We start from the raw sequence: 17512 nt of genomic DNA, 5'->3' as shown, positions 1-17512 counted from the left end.
AGGTTCTAACAGAATGGCACAGAATATACTGTGTAGTGCAATACATGCCACTTGAGACTCAACCGCAGAAAAGAAAATACCCAACGGCAAAAGTACAAAGGTGTTTGTCTTTCAAAATGTACTCCAGTAAGAGGAATCGAAATAAAATTACTCAACACTCAAATGCACATTATGATCGCCTTGACCCGAGCTATCACCTAGACTAAAATTTATCTTAAACTTTATAACTAATAAGGGGTTTAGATATAGTTGATTTTGTTTATAAGAAAAATGAAACAGCCGCAGTTTCTTCTTGGTCATATAATCACAATGCACCTGACTGACCTGAAGAAATGATTTATTTATTTACAAACGCGCTAAAAGTCTACCCATGAATCTGCCCTCGCTGTGGTTCTACCCTTATGACATCACCTGCTCACACACACACACACACACACACTGTCAGCATGAAAGAGTTCACTCTGGGGCTTTTGTGAATGTGTGTGTGTCATACAGTGTAAGCAAAGCTGTGATTTCCAACTTTAAGCAGTTTTCTCCAGGCTGAATTTAGCTCAGAAAAGCTGATTGACAGACCATTTGTATTCGTCCTGAAACTCAAGAATCCATTGCTATTCTGTATAAGATGCTCTCCTGGTACAACCTGTCTGCTTTCGCGCGATGTGATTCGAAGTGCAGCCACTGTAATCCATAAATCATAGGAGCACACATCACAGGAGCTCCAATGCACCAATCACAGGAGATGCATTTCCATTCTGAGAGAACTGGAGGATTTTATAGCCAGACGATGCATACTCTTACTGAACACGCTGCTCTGGCTGCATACATTTTAATTCTGAAGCTGTCCACACTTGTTTTTTCTGAATGAACACTTCTGCATTTCCATTAAAAACAGTTAAAAAACAAAACAAAAAAAACACGCCTGGCTATGCATCGCTAGCGCTGTTGATGCTATCGTCTTGACTATCGAGCCAGAAATCATCTGACACAGAAAAGCTTACTAATTTACTGAAGTTGGTCTGTTATGACCCAGTGCTCCAAATCAGCCAATTCCATAAACCTGTTAAATATAAAAAAATTATTGGATGATTGTGAACTTAAAAACAAATCCATTAGAGTTGAACCTCCTGCTGCTGTGAGGCAACATGTCTAGTCCTAGCAACTTATGACTTCTTAAGAAGTCTTTAGGTCATCTTCAAGACCTATAAAACATTAGTATGAGGGCATTCATTTTAAAGGGCATGAGTTCTAATGATGCCTGAAGTGGTTCCTAAAAATGTCCCAATAGGTCCTGTGTTTTGTACACAACCTGCATTCCCATGTGTGCTCTCTGGGAAAAATATAAAATTACACATATTCTGTAAATGGTGGATAGTGCGGCAGGTGACTTTGTTGCCTCAAAGCTCTAACATATCTGGTTTAATCCACTAGAGGTTCAGGTTATGGTCTTTGTGGTTATTCATGTTCTCTGCATGTCCACTTGCGTTTTTTTCTGGTTAGCCTGTAGTTGGCTTGACTGCTCCACCCTTTAACCCTATGTGTGATTAAATGTGCAAATTCTCTTGCGTGCTTCAGGCAGAGGTCCTCTGTCCCTGTCTGGAATAAAGTAGTTACTGAAGATGCAAGAATGAATAGAAAGTAGGCATCAAAACATTACAGTGTTGTGCTAAAAATGTAGAATAATAAAACTTTGCAGTACACTTAAAAATGCATGTAAATTTCATTTTTTTGTCTATATTATAAAAATATACAGTACACTGCCAGGGAAAAAAGTGTCACCTGAATCATGAAATGAAAATATTAACAGGGTTAAGAAGGTTGCACCCTATTAAGAGATGCACCCATCATGTATAGTGTCCACTGTACAAGCCTCTGGCGGCAATGATCTGGGTTGCTTTTGTCGGCCCAGCACCATTATATGGCAAATGATTACATTTTTGTAGTCAATTGATAACCTGAATGTACAGAATGTCCAGTATCACATCAACTCTTTTTTTTTCTTCCCTGATATTACAAAAAAATGTCCTGATCAGTCGTAATATTAAAAACATTAATATTATAACCATCTAGGTACGTGCCCCTTGTGCCAACATGGAGGCACTGGTCCCCTTGGGCCATGACTCCACAAACTTTCTGGGGGTGTGCTGTGGTGTGGGAAAACCAGGAAATCCTGTGCCTTGCTAAGTGGGCCCTTCGAGGATCATCCCATGGGTGCTCAGTTGGATTGTGTTTTGGGCATTTTGGGGGCTGGGTAGACTACTTGCTGGGCCCCTTATGCTGGGCCCTTTATGGACTGGATGTTCTGTGAGTTGTGCTGCATTGGCTTTTCTGTGGAATCGACCCGGATGCAGTGGCCTTTGGCCCGCATGAGTATGGGTAAGGCTCGGGTGCCCATTATCCTGTAAGCAGTTAACTGGTATATAATTGCTTATTGATAGGTCAGGGGTAGCTCAGTGGTTAAGGCATTGGACTACGGTTCAGAAGGTCCCAGGTTTAAATCCCACCACCGCCAAGTTGTCTCTGTTGGGGTGCTAACCACATTAACGTTGATTTACTTTTTGGCTCGTTATACAGAGCAATGCAAGGTGCAGGCAGCGCAGTGACTTAGTGGTAAGCACCGTCTCCTTGCACCACTACAGTCAGGGTTCGATTCCCACCTCAGGGTCTGTTCGATTTCCGCCTCAGGGTCTGTGTGCATGGAGTTTGAATGTTCTCCCCGTGCTTAGTCTGTTTTCTTCAAATACTCCGGTTTTCTCCCACAGACTAAAAACATGCAGATTAAGCTAAGTGGTATTCACAAATTGTGGGCAGCATGCGATGGACTGGCACCCCGTCCAGGGTGTGCCCTAAGTCCCCATGCAACCCTGTATAAAGAATAAAGCTATATAGTGAGTAAGACTGACAATGTGTAAACGTTATGGCTGATTAGTATATTCCAGGACTGAAAGAGTGGTTCCAGGAGCATAAGGAATCATTTCCATAGATGAACTGACTACTTTAATGTATATCATAATCACAGCTAAAGGCAAACAACCGAAATATTAGTGTACAACATTTTTTAGGGCCAGGCAGTGTATAAACAAGTAGAATTATTCCATATTATTGCCTATTGACTAATCTATTTTACATACTGTAGTGTGTCAAAGTTAAAGCTCCACTCAATTTTACAGTGTTCCATGACAAAACATAATTATAAATAGCCCGAGATCAAAGAATAATGATTCAGTGTGCTGGTGCTGTGATTCATTCAGCAGTTGCACCAGAGGTGAAAATAGGTAACAATAGATCAGATTGGTATTCATAAAAACTGAAAATCAGGGGGAAAAACATGGAGCTTGAAAAAGCAAAAAAAAAAAAAAAAAGAAAGCGAGAGTGGCGTGCAGCAGATGGAAAAGAGCCGGGGGTCAGAACTGTACAGCGCTGCCATTGTTCCTGCAGGGAGACGCCACTGTCAGAAAGGATGGATGGATGAGGCAGAGATGGATGTCAGCATCTCTGATAAAATAATGTACCTTCAGGAGCCGGGTTATGTAAGACTATTAAGCTGTCACTGTGTGCCAGAGTGCATGCAGGCAGATAAACTTGTTTTGCCAAAGATAAAAAAAAGAAAAGAAAAAGAAATACTCAATTTCTCTGTTTGCTTTCAATGTGGGCTCACAACCAGCACGGCTTCCTGAAGAAAAGAGTGAGAGATGCTCCTCTGCTGCTTTTACTCCCGTGATACATTTAATACACCGAAGAATAAGTGAGATGTGGCGCCACAGCCGGGACCCTGATTCTGTCAGGGATGTTTTGTAGCAAACACAATGGACAATGCAAACATGCCTTCAGTCTGTGTTTAGTGCTCGGCTTAATGCCTGAAGATGAATTAAAATAACAGGGCTGTGTTTCACTCTAAGCTGCATGGTAATAACATGCTGTAAAGTGTGTGTTGTGTTGCATATTTGTAATATAAAATTAGAAAAGAGCATCCAGAGTGGCTTTGTGAAGAGTAAAAATAAATCCATATGATAAATATATATTTACGAAAAAGATTTTACACATTCTCATTTAGTAGCTCTCTCACTCACTCACACAATCATTTTATATACCGCTTATCCTGTGCAGGGTGACGAGGGGACCTGGGGCATGAGACGAGGTACAGTACCATGGACAATCCACTGCGGGGCACAGAAGAACACACTGCAAGCCATCTGAAAATGCTAATTAACCTAATATGCATGTTTTGGAACTGTTTGAGGAAACCAGAGTACCCAGAGGAAACCCACCACGCACGGTGAGAATTCCTAACAGCTCTGTCCACATTCTTTAAAAATGTTTTTCAGTTTTATCCTTTCACAGAAACCCCTGTATTATATTTAGAATCCTAAATCATAGATGTTACCTTTAAAAAGGTTTCCACCTGTTCAGCGCTATAAACCATCAAAAGAACCCTGGCAGAACCATTATTTTTCCGAAAGTGTAGTTTCTTTAACTTAGACATTGGTTGACAGCTCAGAAATTAGTTCCATTCCATAAGAGCAGAGCTCTGCCAATTGCTCTCACGACACGTACAAAGTTTTACCATTGCAGGATGGATGGATGGATGCATGGATGGATGGAACAAGAAATCTTTGTTCATTTCACTGCAATTGCAATTCACCTAAAGGGCCTCAAAAAAAACAAAAATGTTTCTTTAATCGCAGACTTCTGGCTGAGGACAATGGCTATGGATCGCCTAGCGCACCTCTAGCACCTTTTACAAAACTTTAACCACAGAAACGGACAGCTTGATCTAAGGTGTAAACATTTTAGCCGAGCTGATCAAAGAACTGAAAAAGAAAAATGGCCCACTAATACGTGCCGTGGTCAAACACATAGAGACGTATTGATCAAGGTGTTCTTTCCGCAATGCTACAGAGCCCTCTACTGATTCACACAGCCACTAATGATCTTGTCGGTGAAGTCTTTAATGTAATTACCTTTCTGGAAGGATTGTTCTCGCTTCGGCGACATGCTAAGCAGGAAAAACGATACTGCAGTACAACAGAGCAGTGAAATTCGCCTACCCTCTTTTATTACATTTAAAATCACAAAACAGTGCTGAAATGAACCCCTAAAATCCAACCATGAAGAAATAAGTCCTATTTTATGTTTCGGCAATGGTATTTCTAAAAGCTTTTACAGAATACCATCCAGGGAATTTGTTGAATAATTAACAGCAAACTAAATGTGGAATTTATTTCATTATGCTGAGATGAACTCTTCTTATCTGACCATAACGAAATAAATACCATTTATGGTTTGCTGTAAATTATTCAACAAACATATACTGTTCCCATGATGGTATTTCTGTGAAAGCTTTTCCTTCCTGTCATGTTGCCTCGTGGGGTGCACTGTCTATATAGATTAGTGTAAAGAAGGTAAAGCATGGTTACTTTCTCTATCTGGTGAGGTGAAATTCCTGACAGCAAAACATGCTGCTTATGTATGCATGGCAAACATCATCTGCTTTGTTCACTTTCTTCCGTCCACACTGAATAAAAATGTGTGATTTTCGTTATTCACCTGCCATTGCCACTCCGTCTGAGACTCGGAGTTGAAGAACAGCCGGTAGAACATCTGTGGACGGAGCGGCTCCCTCACACCTACTCTTTCGATCTCTTTGTCTCTCCTTGCTCTTCTTCACGTTCAGACACATACATAATTATCTATTCTGATCCCTGCAGGTAGAAAAAGCAGTGCTGCAAGCCCTCCTAGTCGCCTCAGCATGCGTACCACGAACTGAATTAGGAATACACACAAACAGTCCTGTGGCTATTAGTATAACTGTTCAAAAACATCTGTAGCAGATGGCTCTTATATGCTTATATATGTTTAAGCAGGATTGTATTTGTGAAAAAAAAGAAATAAACATACTTTTTCACAGAGCAGAAAAAAGATGGGAAAATATGATAATGCAGCCAAAGTCCGTTCATAACAACATGAAGTTCTTCCATCTAAATATGCTAATATATGCTGTATATATAGCTACGGAAGTAGTACCAGACAGAAAATAGACAGAGCAGTGCACCAGATACCAATATTTACAATTATATACAATATTTTCAGTGTGTGAGTCCAGTACACTGTGTGTGCATGTGAGGGTGCAGGAGAAATGAGTCTGCTTTACTTGGTTTCAATAAATCAGTCCGGGAGCACAATGATAGAAAATGTCCTGTAACGCTGTCCTGGTAGTGAATAATCCTTATTTTAGAAAATCCTCAACAAAACAGAGTTCACAGTCCAAGAAAGTGAAAAACAGCTGAACGATTTAGTCAAGTGGATTGGTATGCTTTATATTGTATATTTGTGGCAAAGGTATATAAGACTCCCTTTGTCTGACTTTAAAAAATCCAGCTTACGAACATGCTCCCAGAATGGGACAACCTGTACTTACAATTGGGACTGCTTTACAGCCATTTTCTATCATCATGCTCCCGGACTAATTCATTGAAACCTAAACTGGCAGACTCATTTCTCCAGCACCCCCACATGCACACGTCCGTATCTGTAGAAATTTGTAACTCAGATGTTCATATGTTGGGGATCTACTGTATATATATATATATATCCTTCCCAAATGTGCTTGACCGATGGCACTCAGTTAGAAACCTAGAAACCCAGTGTTAGTATGTATCTAATGACGAAAATTTCAATGCACTTTTTGTAAGTCCCTCTGGATAAGAGTGTCTGCCAAATTGGTTTGGATTGTGAGCATAATTCGTTCTAGATCCGTGCTTGTATATTAAAACTAATACTAATATATCAAAGCGAATTTCCCCCATAAAAAATTATTTAAACGCAGATAATTCGTTCCACAACCCAAAAATATTTATATAAAAAAAATTAATACAAAATATAAAGTAAGATTAAAACACATTAACCTGCACTTTACCTTAAAAAAGTAGAGGAGGAAAAAGATTAGGAGGAAGGAGAGGAGGAGGGGGGTCTACTGTGTAGTAACTTTCACACACACGTGTGCACACACCAATTTACCGATAGAGACTCTCACTCATACAAGCGTGTTCGCACGCACACACACCCCCACAGACATATGGACACACACCCTAGCTTGCAAACACAGCCAGAGAGAGGACAGTAGTAGGAAGGGGGCTGCTGTATAGAACGACTTTCACACACACACACACACACACACCAGTTACCGATAGGGACACTTACTCACACACGCGCAGACACGTGGACACATATACACCAGCTTGCAGACACAGCCAGGGAGAGGAGAGGAGGAGGAAGGGAGCTACTGTGTAAGACCACTTTCACACACAAACACACACACACACATACACAAGCAAGCACACACAAACACAAGTAAAAAATGCCTTACACGCACATGTGTGGTCACAGTGTTATAATAAACACTGTTAACTATACAAGTGACGCACACGCACCGAGACAGAGCATCGGAGATGATTACCCACAATACCGCTCGTATTTCAATTTAAAATTGGCCAAAACAAAACTTCAGGAAAAGAAAAATAGTATGATGTATATTATATTAATATAATATTAATGATATAAATACACTCACCTAAAGGATTATTAGGAACACCTGTTCAATTTCTCTTTAATGCAATTATCTAATCAACCAATCACATGGCAGTTGCTTCAATGCATTTAGGGGTGTGGTCCTGGTCAAGACAATCTCCTGAACTCCAAACTGAATGTCAGGATGGGAAAAAAGGTGATTTAAGCAATTTTGAGCGTGGCATGGTTGTTGGTGCCAGACGGGCCGGTCTGAGTATTTCACAATCTGCTCAGTTACTGGGATTTTCATGCACAACCATTTCTAGGGTTTACAAAGAATGGTGTGAAAAGGGAAAAACATCCAGTATGCGGCAGTCCTGTGGGCGAAAATGCCTTATTGATGCTGGAGGTCAGAGGAGACTGATTCAAGCTGATAGAAGAGCAACTTTGACTGAAATAACCACTCGTTACAACCGAGGTATGCAGCAAAGCATTTGTGAAGCCACAACACGCACAACCTTGAGGCGGATGGGCTACAACAGCAGAAGACCCCACCGGGTACCATTTATCTCCACTACAAATAGGAAAAAAAGGCTACAATTTGCACGAGCTCAACAAAATTGGACAGTTGAAGACTGGAAAAATGTTGCCTGGTCTGATGAGTCTCGATTTCTGTTGAGACATTCAAACGGTAGTGTCAGAATTTGGCGTAAAACAGAATAAGAACATGGATCCATCATGCCTTGTTACCACTGTGCAGGCTGGTGGTGGTGGTGTAATGGTGTGGGGGATGTTTTCTTGGCACACTTTAGGTCCCTCAGTGCCAATTGGGCATTGTTTCTGACCATGTCCATTCCTTTATGACCACCATGTACCCATCCTCTGATGGCTACTTCCAGCAGGATAATGCACCATGCCACAAAGCTCAAATCATTTCAAATTGGTTTCTTGAACATGACAATGAGTTCACTGTACTAAAATGGCCCCCACAGTCACCAGATCTCAACCCAGTAGAGCATCTTTGGGATGTGGTGGAACGGGAGCTTCGTGCCCTGGATGTGCGTCCCACAAATCTCCATCAACTGCAAGATGCTATCCTATTAATATGGGCCAACATTTCTAAAGAATGCTTTCAGCACCTGGTTGAATCAATGCCACGTAGAATTAAGGCAGTTCTGAAGGCGAAAGGGGGTCAAAGACCGTATTAGTATGGTGTTCCTAATAATCCTTTAGGTGAGTGTATATAACATATAGCGATACATTTAGTATTAAAATATTTATACAAGTTTTTACTTTTCCTTAAGTGTGTATACATTATTTTACACCTTTTATACCTTTTTTACCTTTAATATATATAAATGGATGAATCCAACTACATGAACTTCTTCCGTCTAAAGATGCTACTAGGAATAAAATGAAGCTGAAACCTGATACAAGACAAATTACAATCATTACAGGAGGAAACTGAATCAATATTTTCTGATATTGTAACGCAAACATGATGTTCTAATCCTTTTAATGATTTCTATCTATAAGGTATTTTGTTTCAATATTAATAGCACATCCATCTGTATGTTATGGCCAACACTGATTTTTTGCCCTGACTCTATTAACACCAAACCCAATTCAAACATGAATTTCAATAACTGCTCAGAAATGCTGAGTAAAATCGACTTCTGTTAAGAAGTACAAGGAAACATTCTGTATCCGCCATTTATAGCATCTTTCTCTCAGATCAATTCAGTCAGGCCAATAAACTCAATGATACGGCCACTACCCAAACACTAATCATTCATGATTTGCCAACCCTGAAACCCTGGCAATCAAAAATCCTTTCAAAACACTCAATGCTCTTACTTATAGTACACACACACACACACACATACACACACAATCAGTAGAATATGTGCTTTTATTCTAAGACATGAAGATGACAGCACACAATGGTCATAATAATACATAAACGTAGCACTTAACCACTTGATTCAGAAAACCGCAAAGCAAATACGAGCGATTTGTGTCACTGGTCTCAATTGATTTTTGTTCAATCCTTTTTTATCCTGCCTTCCTTCACAACATACTTTGCTTTACACAACAATATCGATCAATAGTGGTTGACCTTACCACACATTTGTGTCTCAAATGCAAACACAGATTCTGAAATCGAATGTTAATTTGTGCAACATGATTTAATGGTACAGTAGATTGTCATTATTATGATAATCAAAAAAAAAATCCCTACCAGGTGTTTTTTGGATAATTGTAAAGATCCACTGTCTCTGAAGTGCCACTGTCTCCAACCAAGTCTCTGATTGGTTAATCACTCACTCACTCCTCTTCTATACCGCTTTATCCTGTATTCAGGGTCGCAGGTGGCCCGGACCCTATGCCAGGAGGCTTAGGGCACGAGGCAGGGTACATCCTGCACAGAGTGCCAATCCATCGCAGGGCAAACACATACTGTATACACTCACTCACACACTACGGGCAATTTGGAAATGCCAATTAGCCTAATTTGCATGTCTTGGGATTGTGGGAGGAAACCGGAGTACCCAGAGGAAACCCTCCAAGCACGGGGAGAATATGCAAACTCCAAAATAATTTTTTTTTTGTTCTTCCCCCTCTCCTGTACTGCATTCTGCTTTTATAATTGATATGACTTTTTAATATTTTGTTTAAACCTGCATTTACAACATACACACATATTTATCATGTCCACGGTACACTTAGTTAGTTTGCATTAAAGCAAACATTTATAAGTTGACGCTTATCGTCAGTAATTGCATTACCCTGGTTCAGGTGGATCAGAGTGTATCTCAGGACAACTCGGCATGAGTCAATCAGCCAGGCAGCATGGTTTTGAGAGGTGAAAGGAAACCTGACAAAAAATACACACTAATAAATGGAAAACACCCCACAAATAGTAATCCAAGCCCAGATGCAAATGAAAATCCTGGAGCTGTGAGGCAGCAACACTGCTCAATCAACCAATGCACTGCCTCCCATTTACCAAGACTGTACAATACTGAGGTGCTATTATGATAATAAATTTGAGTGACAGACATCTGACCGTTTGAAAATGACAGCCCTTTAAAGATCAGATTAATTTTCTGATTATCCTGCATAAAGAGCAACCCAAAAACATTTTATTTACTATTTACTAACAAACGTGTTTTTCTGTTTGTTTGCAAGTTTCAGTTTTGTTTGTGAGTTAGAGTTAAACTTGAAAAGACCATTCACTTATAAAGGTATATTTTTGGACTGTGAGATTAAACTTACAGTATAACCAGGTAGGATAAAGCTGGAGAGAGAGAGAGAGAGAGAGAGAGAGAGAGAGAGTAGGTTCCCCTTTTGCCACCAAAACAGTCCTGACCCATGAAGACATGGACTTTGTTAGACCTCTAAAGGTTTGCTGTGGTATCTGGCACCAAGCTGTCAGTAGCAGATCCTTTAAGTTCTGTAAGTTGCGAGATCAGACTTGTCTTTCCCTCACATCCCACAGATGCTCGATTGAACTGAGATCCAAAGAATTTGGAGGCCAAGTCAACACCTTAAACTATGATTTGTATTTCTTAAACCATTCTTGAATCATTATCTTTTTGTGACATAGTGTGGAATCCTGCTGAAAGAGGCCACTGCCACCAGGCAATACTGTTTCCATGAACGAGTGCACTTGGTGTGCAACAATGTTGAGGTAGGTGTTATGTGTCAAAGTAGCATCCACATGAATGGCAGGACATAAGGTTTCACAGCAGAACATTGCCCAGAGCATCATACTGCCTCTGCTAGCTTGCCTTCTTCTCAGAATGCATCTTGGTGCCATCTACATGATGTACTTTAAAAGAAAATACATATGGAATTATGTACTAAACAACCCAAAATATGGTTTATATTTCAGATTGTCCCAAATAGCTACATTTAGATTTAACATTCTCTCATAAGATTCATTTGATTTAATGTATCTAAAAGGTTTTACAATTGACAGACAAACTTTACAGTTAATTTCTTGCCTTCTTAATGTGCTTAAGACAATCAGTTGTCATTTGCAGAGCAAGTGTAGATACAGGATCAACAGCCTATTAGTGCTTCTACAACTACTGCACAAATCAAGAAACACTCTCATTACTCATTTCTTTAAAAAAATGAAGGTCAGCGCTACCCCTGCTGCAGGGAATAACTTTATTAGAATTACCAGCCTGATCGTTAGAATAAACTGCCAATTTACAGTCCCTCAGATTAGAGTCCAAATAAATGGTTCTTGGAGTTCAAGCTGTATACACATTTCAACATCCAGTGTTTAGAGGAAACTGTGCAAGTCAGAAATTTATGGTTAAATTGCGGCAAAGAAACCATTACTTCAGAGGAATAATAAGCAGAAACGACTTGCTTGAGCCAAGAAATATAGGAAATGGACATTAGATCAGTGGAAAACTGTCCTAGGGTTTAATAAATGCAAACTGGAGATTTTTGGTTCTAACCACTGTGTCTTTGTTAGAATTTCCAAGGGTGAACAGACGGTTTCTAAATGTGTGGTTCCAAATGTAAAGCGTGGAGGATGCGATGTAATGATGTGGGGCTGCTTTGCTGGTGGCACTGTAGGTGTCACCCCATCTGGTTTGCACTTTGTGAGACCATTATTTATTTTTCAACAGGACAATGACTCCAAACATACCTCCAGGTTATGTAAAATCTATTTGTCCAAGAAGGAGAGTAATGGAATGCTGCATCAGATGACCAGGCCTCCACAGTTACCCGCTCTACATCCAACTAAGATAGTTTGAAATGGAGTGGACCGGAGACTGAAGGAAAAGCAGCCAACAAATAGTCAACACCTCTGGATTTAAGATTGTTGGAAAACCGTTCCAAGTAACTGCCTTATGAGGCTGACTTTGAGAATGCCACGAGGATGTTTTGTTAACAACATAACTCCATATTTGTTCTGTCATATATTTAATTCCTTCAGAATAAATATACATGTGTGTGTGTGTGTGTGTGTGTGTGTGTGTGTTAAAGACAATGAAATAAAAAAAAAAAAAAAATTAAAATTAAATAAGAAGGTATGTCCAGAGGATGACATGTAGTGTGTGTAAGAAAGGCAAGCAAAGCCAATTCAATCAATTCAAGACATTGAAAAAAGCTTCACAAGGAGTGAAATGAGGCTAGAGTCAGTGCATCAAATACCACCATGCACAGACATGTAAGCATGTAAGCATGGGCTACCAATGTTAGGAAATGGGCTACCAATGTTAATTCCTAGTATTTGAATTATATTCCTTGGATTTGTCTTGTCTGGCTTGGGGGGAAAAAAGAACTAGACTGCGATCTTCTTTTTACATCATAATAAACTTGCCATTTTCTTTAAAAAGCAAGGTCAGAGTCTCAAGGAAGAGTGGAGAAACACGGAGTGCAAGCTGCTTGAAGTCTAGTGTGAACTTTTCACAGTCAGTGGTGATTTTGGGTGCCATGTAATCTGCTGGAGGTGGTCCATTGTGTTTTGGTACAAAGTACAAAGTTAATGCAGCCATCTACCAGGAGATTTTAGAGCACATCATGCTTCCATCTGCTGGCAAGCTTAATGGAAAAGCTGTTTTTTTTTTGTTTTTTTTCGAACAGGTCTTAGGACCTGCCCACAGTGCTAAAACTACTACCTGGTTTGCTGACCATGATATTACTGTGGTCATTGGCCAGTCATCCCCCCTGAGAAAGAGAAAGATGATCTTGAAGGCTTCTATCAAAGCAACCAGTATTTCAACAGCACAACAGCAGTGCCACAGGCTGATCCCTTCCATGGCATGACTTACTGAAGCAGTAATTTGTGCTAAAGAAAAGTATTGAGTGCATTCAGTATTTTTGTTACAAAAGAAAATTAACTTATTTCACAATATTTTATTTTTTTGAGATGCACTGTATATATGGATGTTTTCTTACATTAAAGTTTACATTTGTCTTTTTTTATTTTAAGGTCCTATATTTTTCTGTCTTTAACAAGTTAATACAGGTCTCAGGGGTCCCCTTTAAAGTGTTTGTGTGTTAATGCTTCAGCTAAAATAACCCCTTAGACAATACATGTTTTCATACCTCAAACTCCCCGTTTCACTCCTTTTCCAAAATGTACTGTTTCAGTGTCTATGTAAATGAGCTACTGCCGAGTCACACACTGCCATCTACATACAGTTTACAACTTTATATTAGTGGGGAAATCTAACTGTGACAAGACCCCAGTCAATACAAAAATGAAAAAAGACAAAACGCTGTAAACATTTTTGTTTTTTTGCATGAGAGATCCATTTCAAAACATAAATTGGTATCAAAGTGAATGACATAAGAATGAACGGAACTTGCTCTCATGCATGCAAGACGGGCTTTTTCATCTACAAAAGTTGCTGCAGAATTCTATATCATTTGCTTGAATGAAAGAATGAAAAGAAATAAGAGTGGGATTTTTTTTGTTTTCCCGGTCAGTCTACTGCCTAATGCTATCTTTTATTTTCTGGCAATAATTGCATGGTTTACTGGTGAGGAATAATTTTTTTTTTATTAAGTATTAATAGTTTTAATGTTTTAGAAACACACACATCATTCTCCACCTTTAAAAAAGGTGTTGCTGCTTAGAGTGTCACTGACACCCAACATTTCTCCAATACTCCTCCATTTGAGTGGGAAAAGAACACTCCATATGGACACATAAACACTATCTCATGTGACTCATTTCTCAAGCTCCAAAACACTAATGTGATGGTGCAAAGCTCATAAAAGCTCAATATGGGTAAATGTCTCACAGCATTGTTATTCAGATTTACAGTCTGCTGAAATCGCTCAAGCTAAAGCGCTTAACCTGACTATAATAGTGCCACATTTACCGGAGCCATAGATACTCTGAGGACTATTCTCATCTGCTGAAATGTCTCCCATTCAGCCCGATCTCAGATAAAACTCTCAGTGAGCGGGACTCTTCCTTTAGAACTATCTCTTCTCAAATGAATAATCGCTGTAGAATCAAAGACACAACGACTGCATAAGAAATAACAACAACTTTTTACTGCAAAAGAGAAATGATCCAGATATTTAATGAAAAAAGGTGATATTATTCTTCAAGAGTCTGAAATATAAAATCAATTCCAATTGAAGCCCCAATCCCAGTAAAGTGGTTGAAGCTGGATCAGTTAACGTGAATGGACCAGGCTCAATTTGCTATTAGTGCCCTCAATTTAAGGTGTGAGGTTACGAGTAGCAGCACTGCGGCTCCATGACAAATGAGGTACCAGAGAGCAGCTATTCAAGTGCTGGCTAATATGTCACAGGAATATCACCGTCACAATATAAGATTTATACGCTTTTTAAATTTCCGCATCCTCAATTATTTCCTCGGTAATTAGTTTTGTACTGAATTCCATTTAAGCAATAATAGGATCGAATTAGTCAGCACCGATCAGCTCATAATGTAGGATAATTAATGCTAAAACATCATAGGCTTGATTATATTAATAATATTGGTCAAACTCATTTAAACACTTGGACTAAATAGTGTAACCAAATATAATCACACCCTGCACCTTGTTTTAAAATCCCCTTGGACACATTATGTTATGTTCGAATTGTTGGTCTGAATCACACTTCTCTGTGTTCCCTGTTTGACTGAATGAGACAAATAATTGTGTTAGAAGGTGAGGACTTTTAAAATGTCAGCCAGTCAATTTTTATGACATGTGTTGCCATACAACTCATTTCCTCCACAATTACGATGCACAAGGCAAAAACAGTTTGTTTACCAGACACTGTGTTTTTCTATGTCTGATCACCCAAGGGGAGTTTTTAATTGCTTCTATCAAATTGTCCATGTAGTTGCAGAATGAACATCTAAATATTGGTTTCCGAATGACCGATTGGAACCTAGCGTGCTCCTTTGCAATATTTTCACATGGTTGGTCAATGGAAAATCAGCAGCTAGAAAGGCCCGCAGCTTAAAGCTACATTTGGAGTGAAAATGTGTGTGCATGTGTGTGTGTGTGCGTGCGTGTGTGTGTGTCTTCCATTGCTTGAAAGAAATCTGCAGTGCTCTAGTGAGTTTAACTAAGCGCTAGGGCACAACACCAAAATGGAGCTGGGCCAGACTCACCGAGGATCTGGATGTTGGTCCCAGGTGGTGCCAGGTGCTGGTGTATGGTCTCGTAGAAGGTGGCATCACACACCAACATGACTGTCATACTGATCCACACCCAGAGCAGCCACGACATTCCCACACCCATCTGCAGACACACACACACACACACACACACACACAAAGAAAGCACATATGCTCAGCAGCCCTCGCCAGCTTTTCTTCAGCACATCTTTGTCAATATAAAGCTGCGAAACTTTATTCCATTAAACATGCTGTACAGTAGCAGTACAGCGTAGCCTACTGTGACCTCTTTCCTTAACCCACACTCCCTCACATACACCTACACAACAACACTATTCAAAGAGTAATGGAGCAAGCATTACAGTACAGTCTTATTACTTGTGGCATAGTTCAAGGTAAATCCAGATGATCAAATGTGCATTTAAAATTATTTGGTTGTGAATCTGTTGAGGCGGTTATATATATATATATATATATATATATATATAGATATATAGATAGATAGATAGATAGATAGATAGATATTCCACCTGGGACCTCAGCCCCCCCAGCCCTAAATTACTGTAGGAAAGTAACAAGCAAGTTATGTTACTCTCTCTCTCTCTGCATCCAAGCAGCTACCCAGTGTAAGTGGGTCTCCATGCATGCTTCAACACTGTGCATGCTGTAACGGTATTTCACACTAGGAAAAGAAACTGCAGCCTACTCATCAGTGAAGCACGTGCAAAGCCTCCTATGATAATGCTCCATATGATAAGAGTCTTATCGCATTAATGAACCCTAATACAGAGCTTCTCTAACAGGATACAGGATACAGCGGAACCTAAAGGCATGCGCTAGAAACTATTAATCCCTTACCTGTGATCACCTAGAAACCGCCAAATGATGCACTCAACACGTTGCGCTTTAATCCATCCCTGCTGAAGTTGTGAAATATTCCGCTCGTCCTGCTGTTTCTGTGCTCTCCAGCCGAACTCTCTCTCTCTCTCTCTCTCTTTCCTGTCCCTCCTGCTTTCTCAGGTAGCGCGAGTCTAAGTGAGCGAGCGCTTAACTGGATTCAGATCAGACTGGAAGACATTAAACAGAGAGACTGGAACAGAGTGACAAAAGCGCGGGATGTAATTTAAAACCCCGCAGTGTCTCTCAATTTCCCCCCAAGCAGAGCCTCACCAAACCGGAGCGCGCGCGAGGACCAGCTTCAACGCTCTCATTAAAGCACGAGACGTGAAGCGCGAGACTCTCTCGCGCGCTCTCTCTCTCTCTCTCTCTTTCTCTCTATCACTCCACTATCTATCTATCTATCAAATTCTCTAAATAAACAGAACAAAACTCCTTTTTATCATATGTAAAGTGCTGTAAAGCTCGGCTTTAGCTCCTACAGCCTCAGCCCTTTCCTGCTCAGGTGATGAAGGAATCTATCTATCTACTCTATATTGCCAAAAGTATTCGCTCACCTGCCTTCATATGTACATGAACTTAAGTAAACACCCAATTCTTAATCCATGGAGATTAATATGATGTTGGCCCACCCTTTGCAGCTATAATAGCCTCAACTTTCCTGGAAAGGCTTTCCACAAGGTTTAGGAGTCAGGTTATGGGAGTTTTTGCCCATTCTCAGAAACACATTTGTGGGTTCAGACGCTGATGTTGGACGAGAAGGCCTGGCTTACAGTCTTTGCTCTCATTTATCCCAAAGGTGTTCTCTCGGGTAGAGGTCAAAACTCTGTGCAGGCCACACCAGACTTGCTCATCCATGTCTTTATGGGCCTTGCATAGTGCGCAGTCATGTTGGACTAAGAAGAGGCCGTTCCAAATGTCCAAAATGTCTTGGCATGCAGAAGCATTAAGCAGAACTAAGAGGTCGAGCCACCAAACTTTACATTTATC

At 40.1% G+C, this 17512-nt stretch overlaps 1 protein-coding gene across 1 annotated transcript in view; it reads right to left on the bottom strand.

The window, feature by feature from the left end:
• tafa1a (TAFA chemokine like family member 1a) overlaps positions 1–16608 on the bottom strand; it is a 65672-nt gene extending 49064 nt beyond the window's left edge. Inside the window, exons 1-2 of the mRNA XM_053482838.1 lie at positions 16484–16608; positions 15620–15749 (exon numbers count right to left, since the gene is read on the bottom strand). Of these exons, the coding sequence (XP_053338813.1) occupies positions 15620–15749 (130 nt within the window). The 5' untranslated portion in view covers positions 16484–16608. The remainder of the gene's footprint in view (positions 1–15619; positions 15750–16483) is intronic.
• Between the last annotated feature and the right edge of the window lie 904 nt (positions 16609–17512).

The sequence above is a fragment of the Clarias gariepinus genome, chromosome 22, assembly GCF_024256425.1.
Source record: "Clarias gariepinus isolate MV-2021 ecotype Netherlands chromosome 22, CGAR_prim_01v2, whole genome shotgun sequence".
In the NCBI taxonomy this organism is placed as follows: Eukaryota; Metazoa; Chordata; class Actinopteri; order Siluriformes; family Clariidae; genus Clarias; species Clarias gariepinus.
This window is presented reverse-complemented; position numbering and strand designations above follow the sequence as displayed.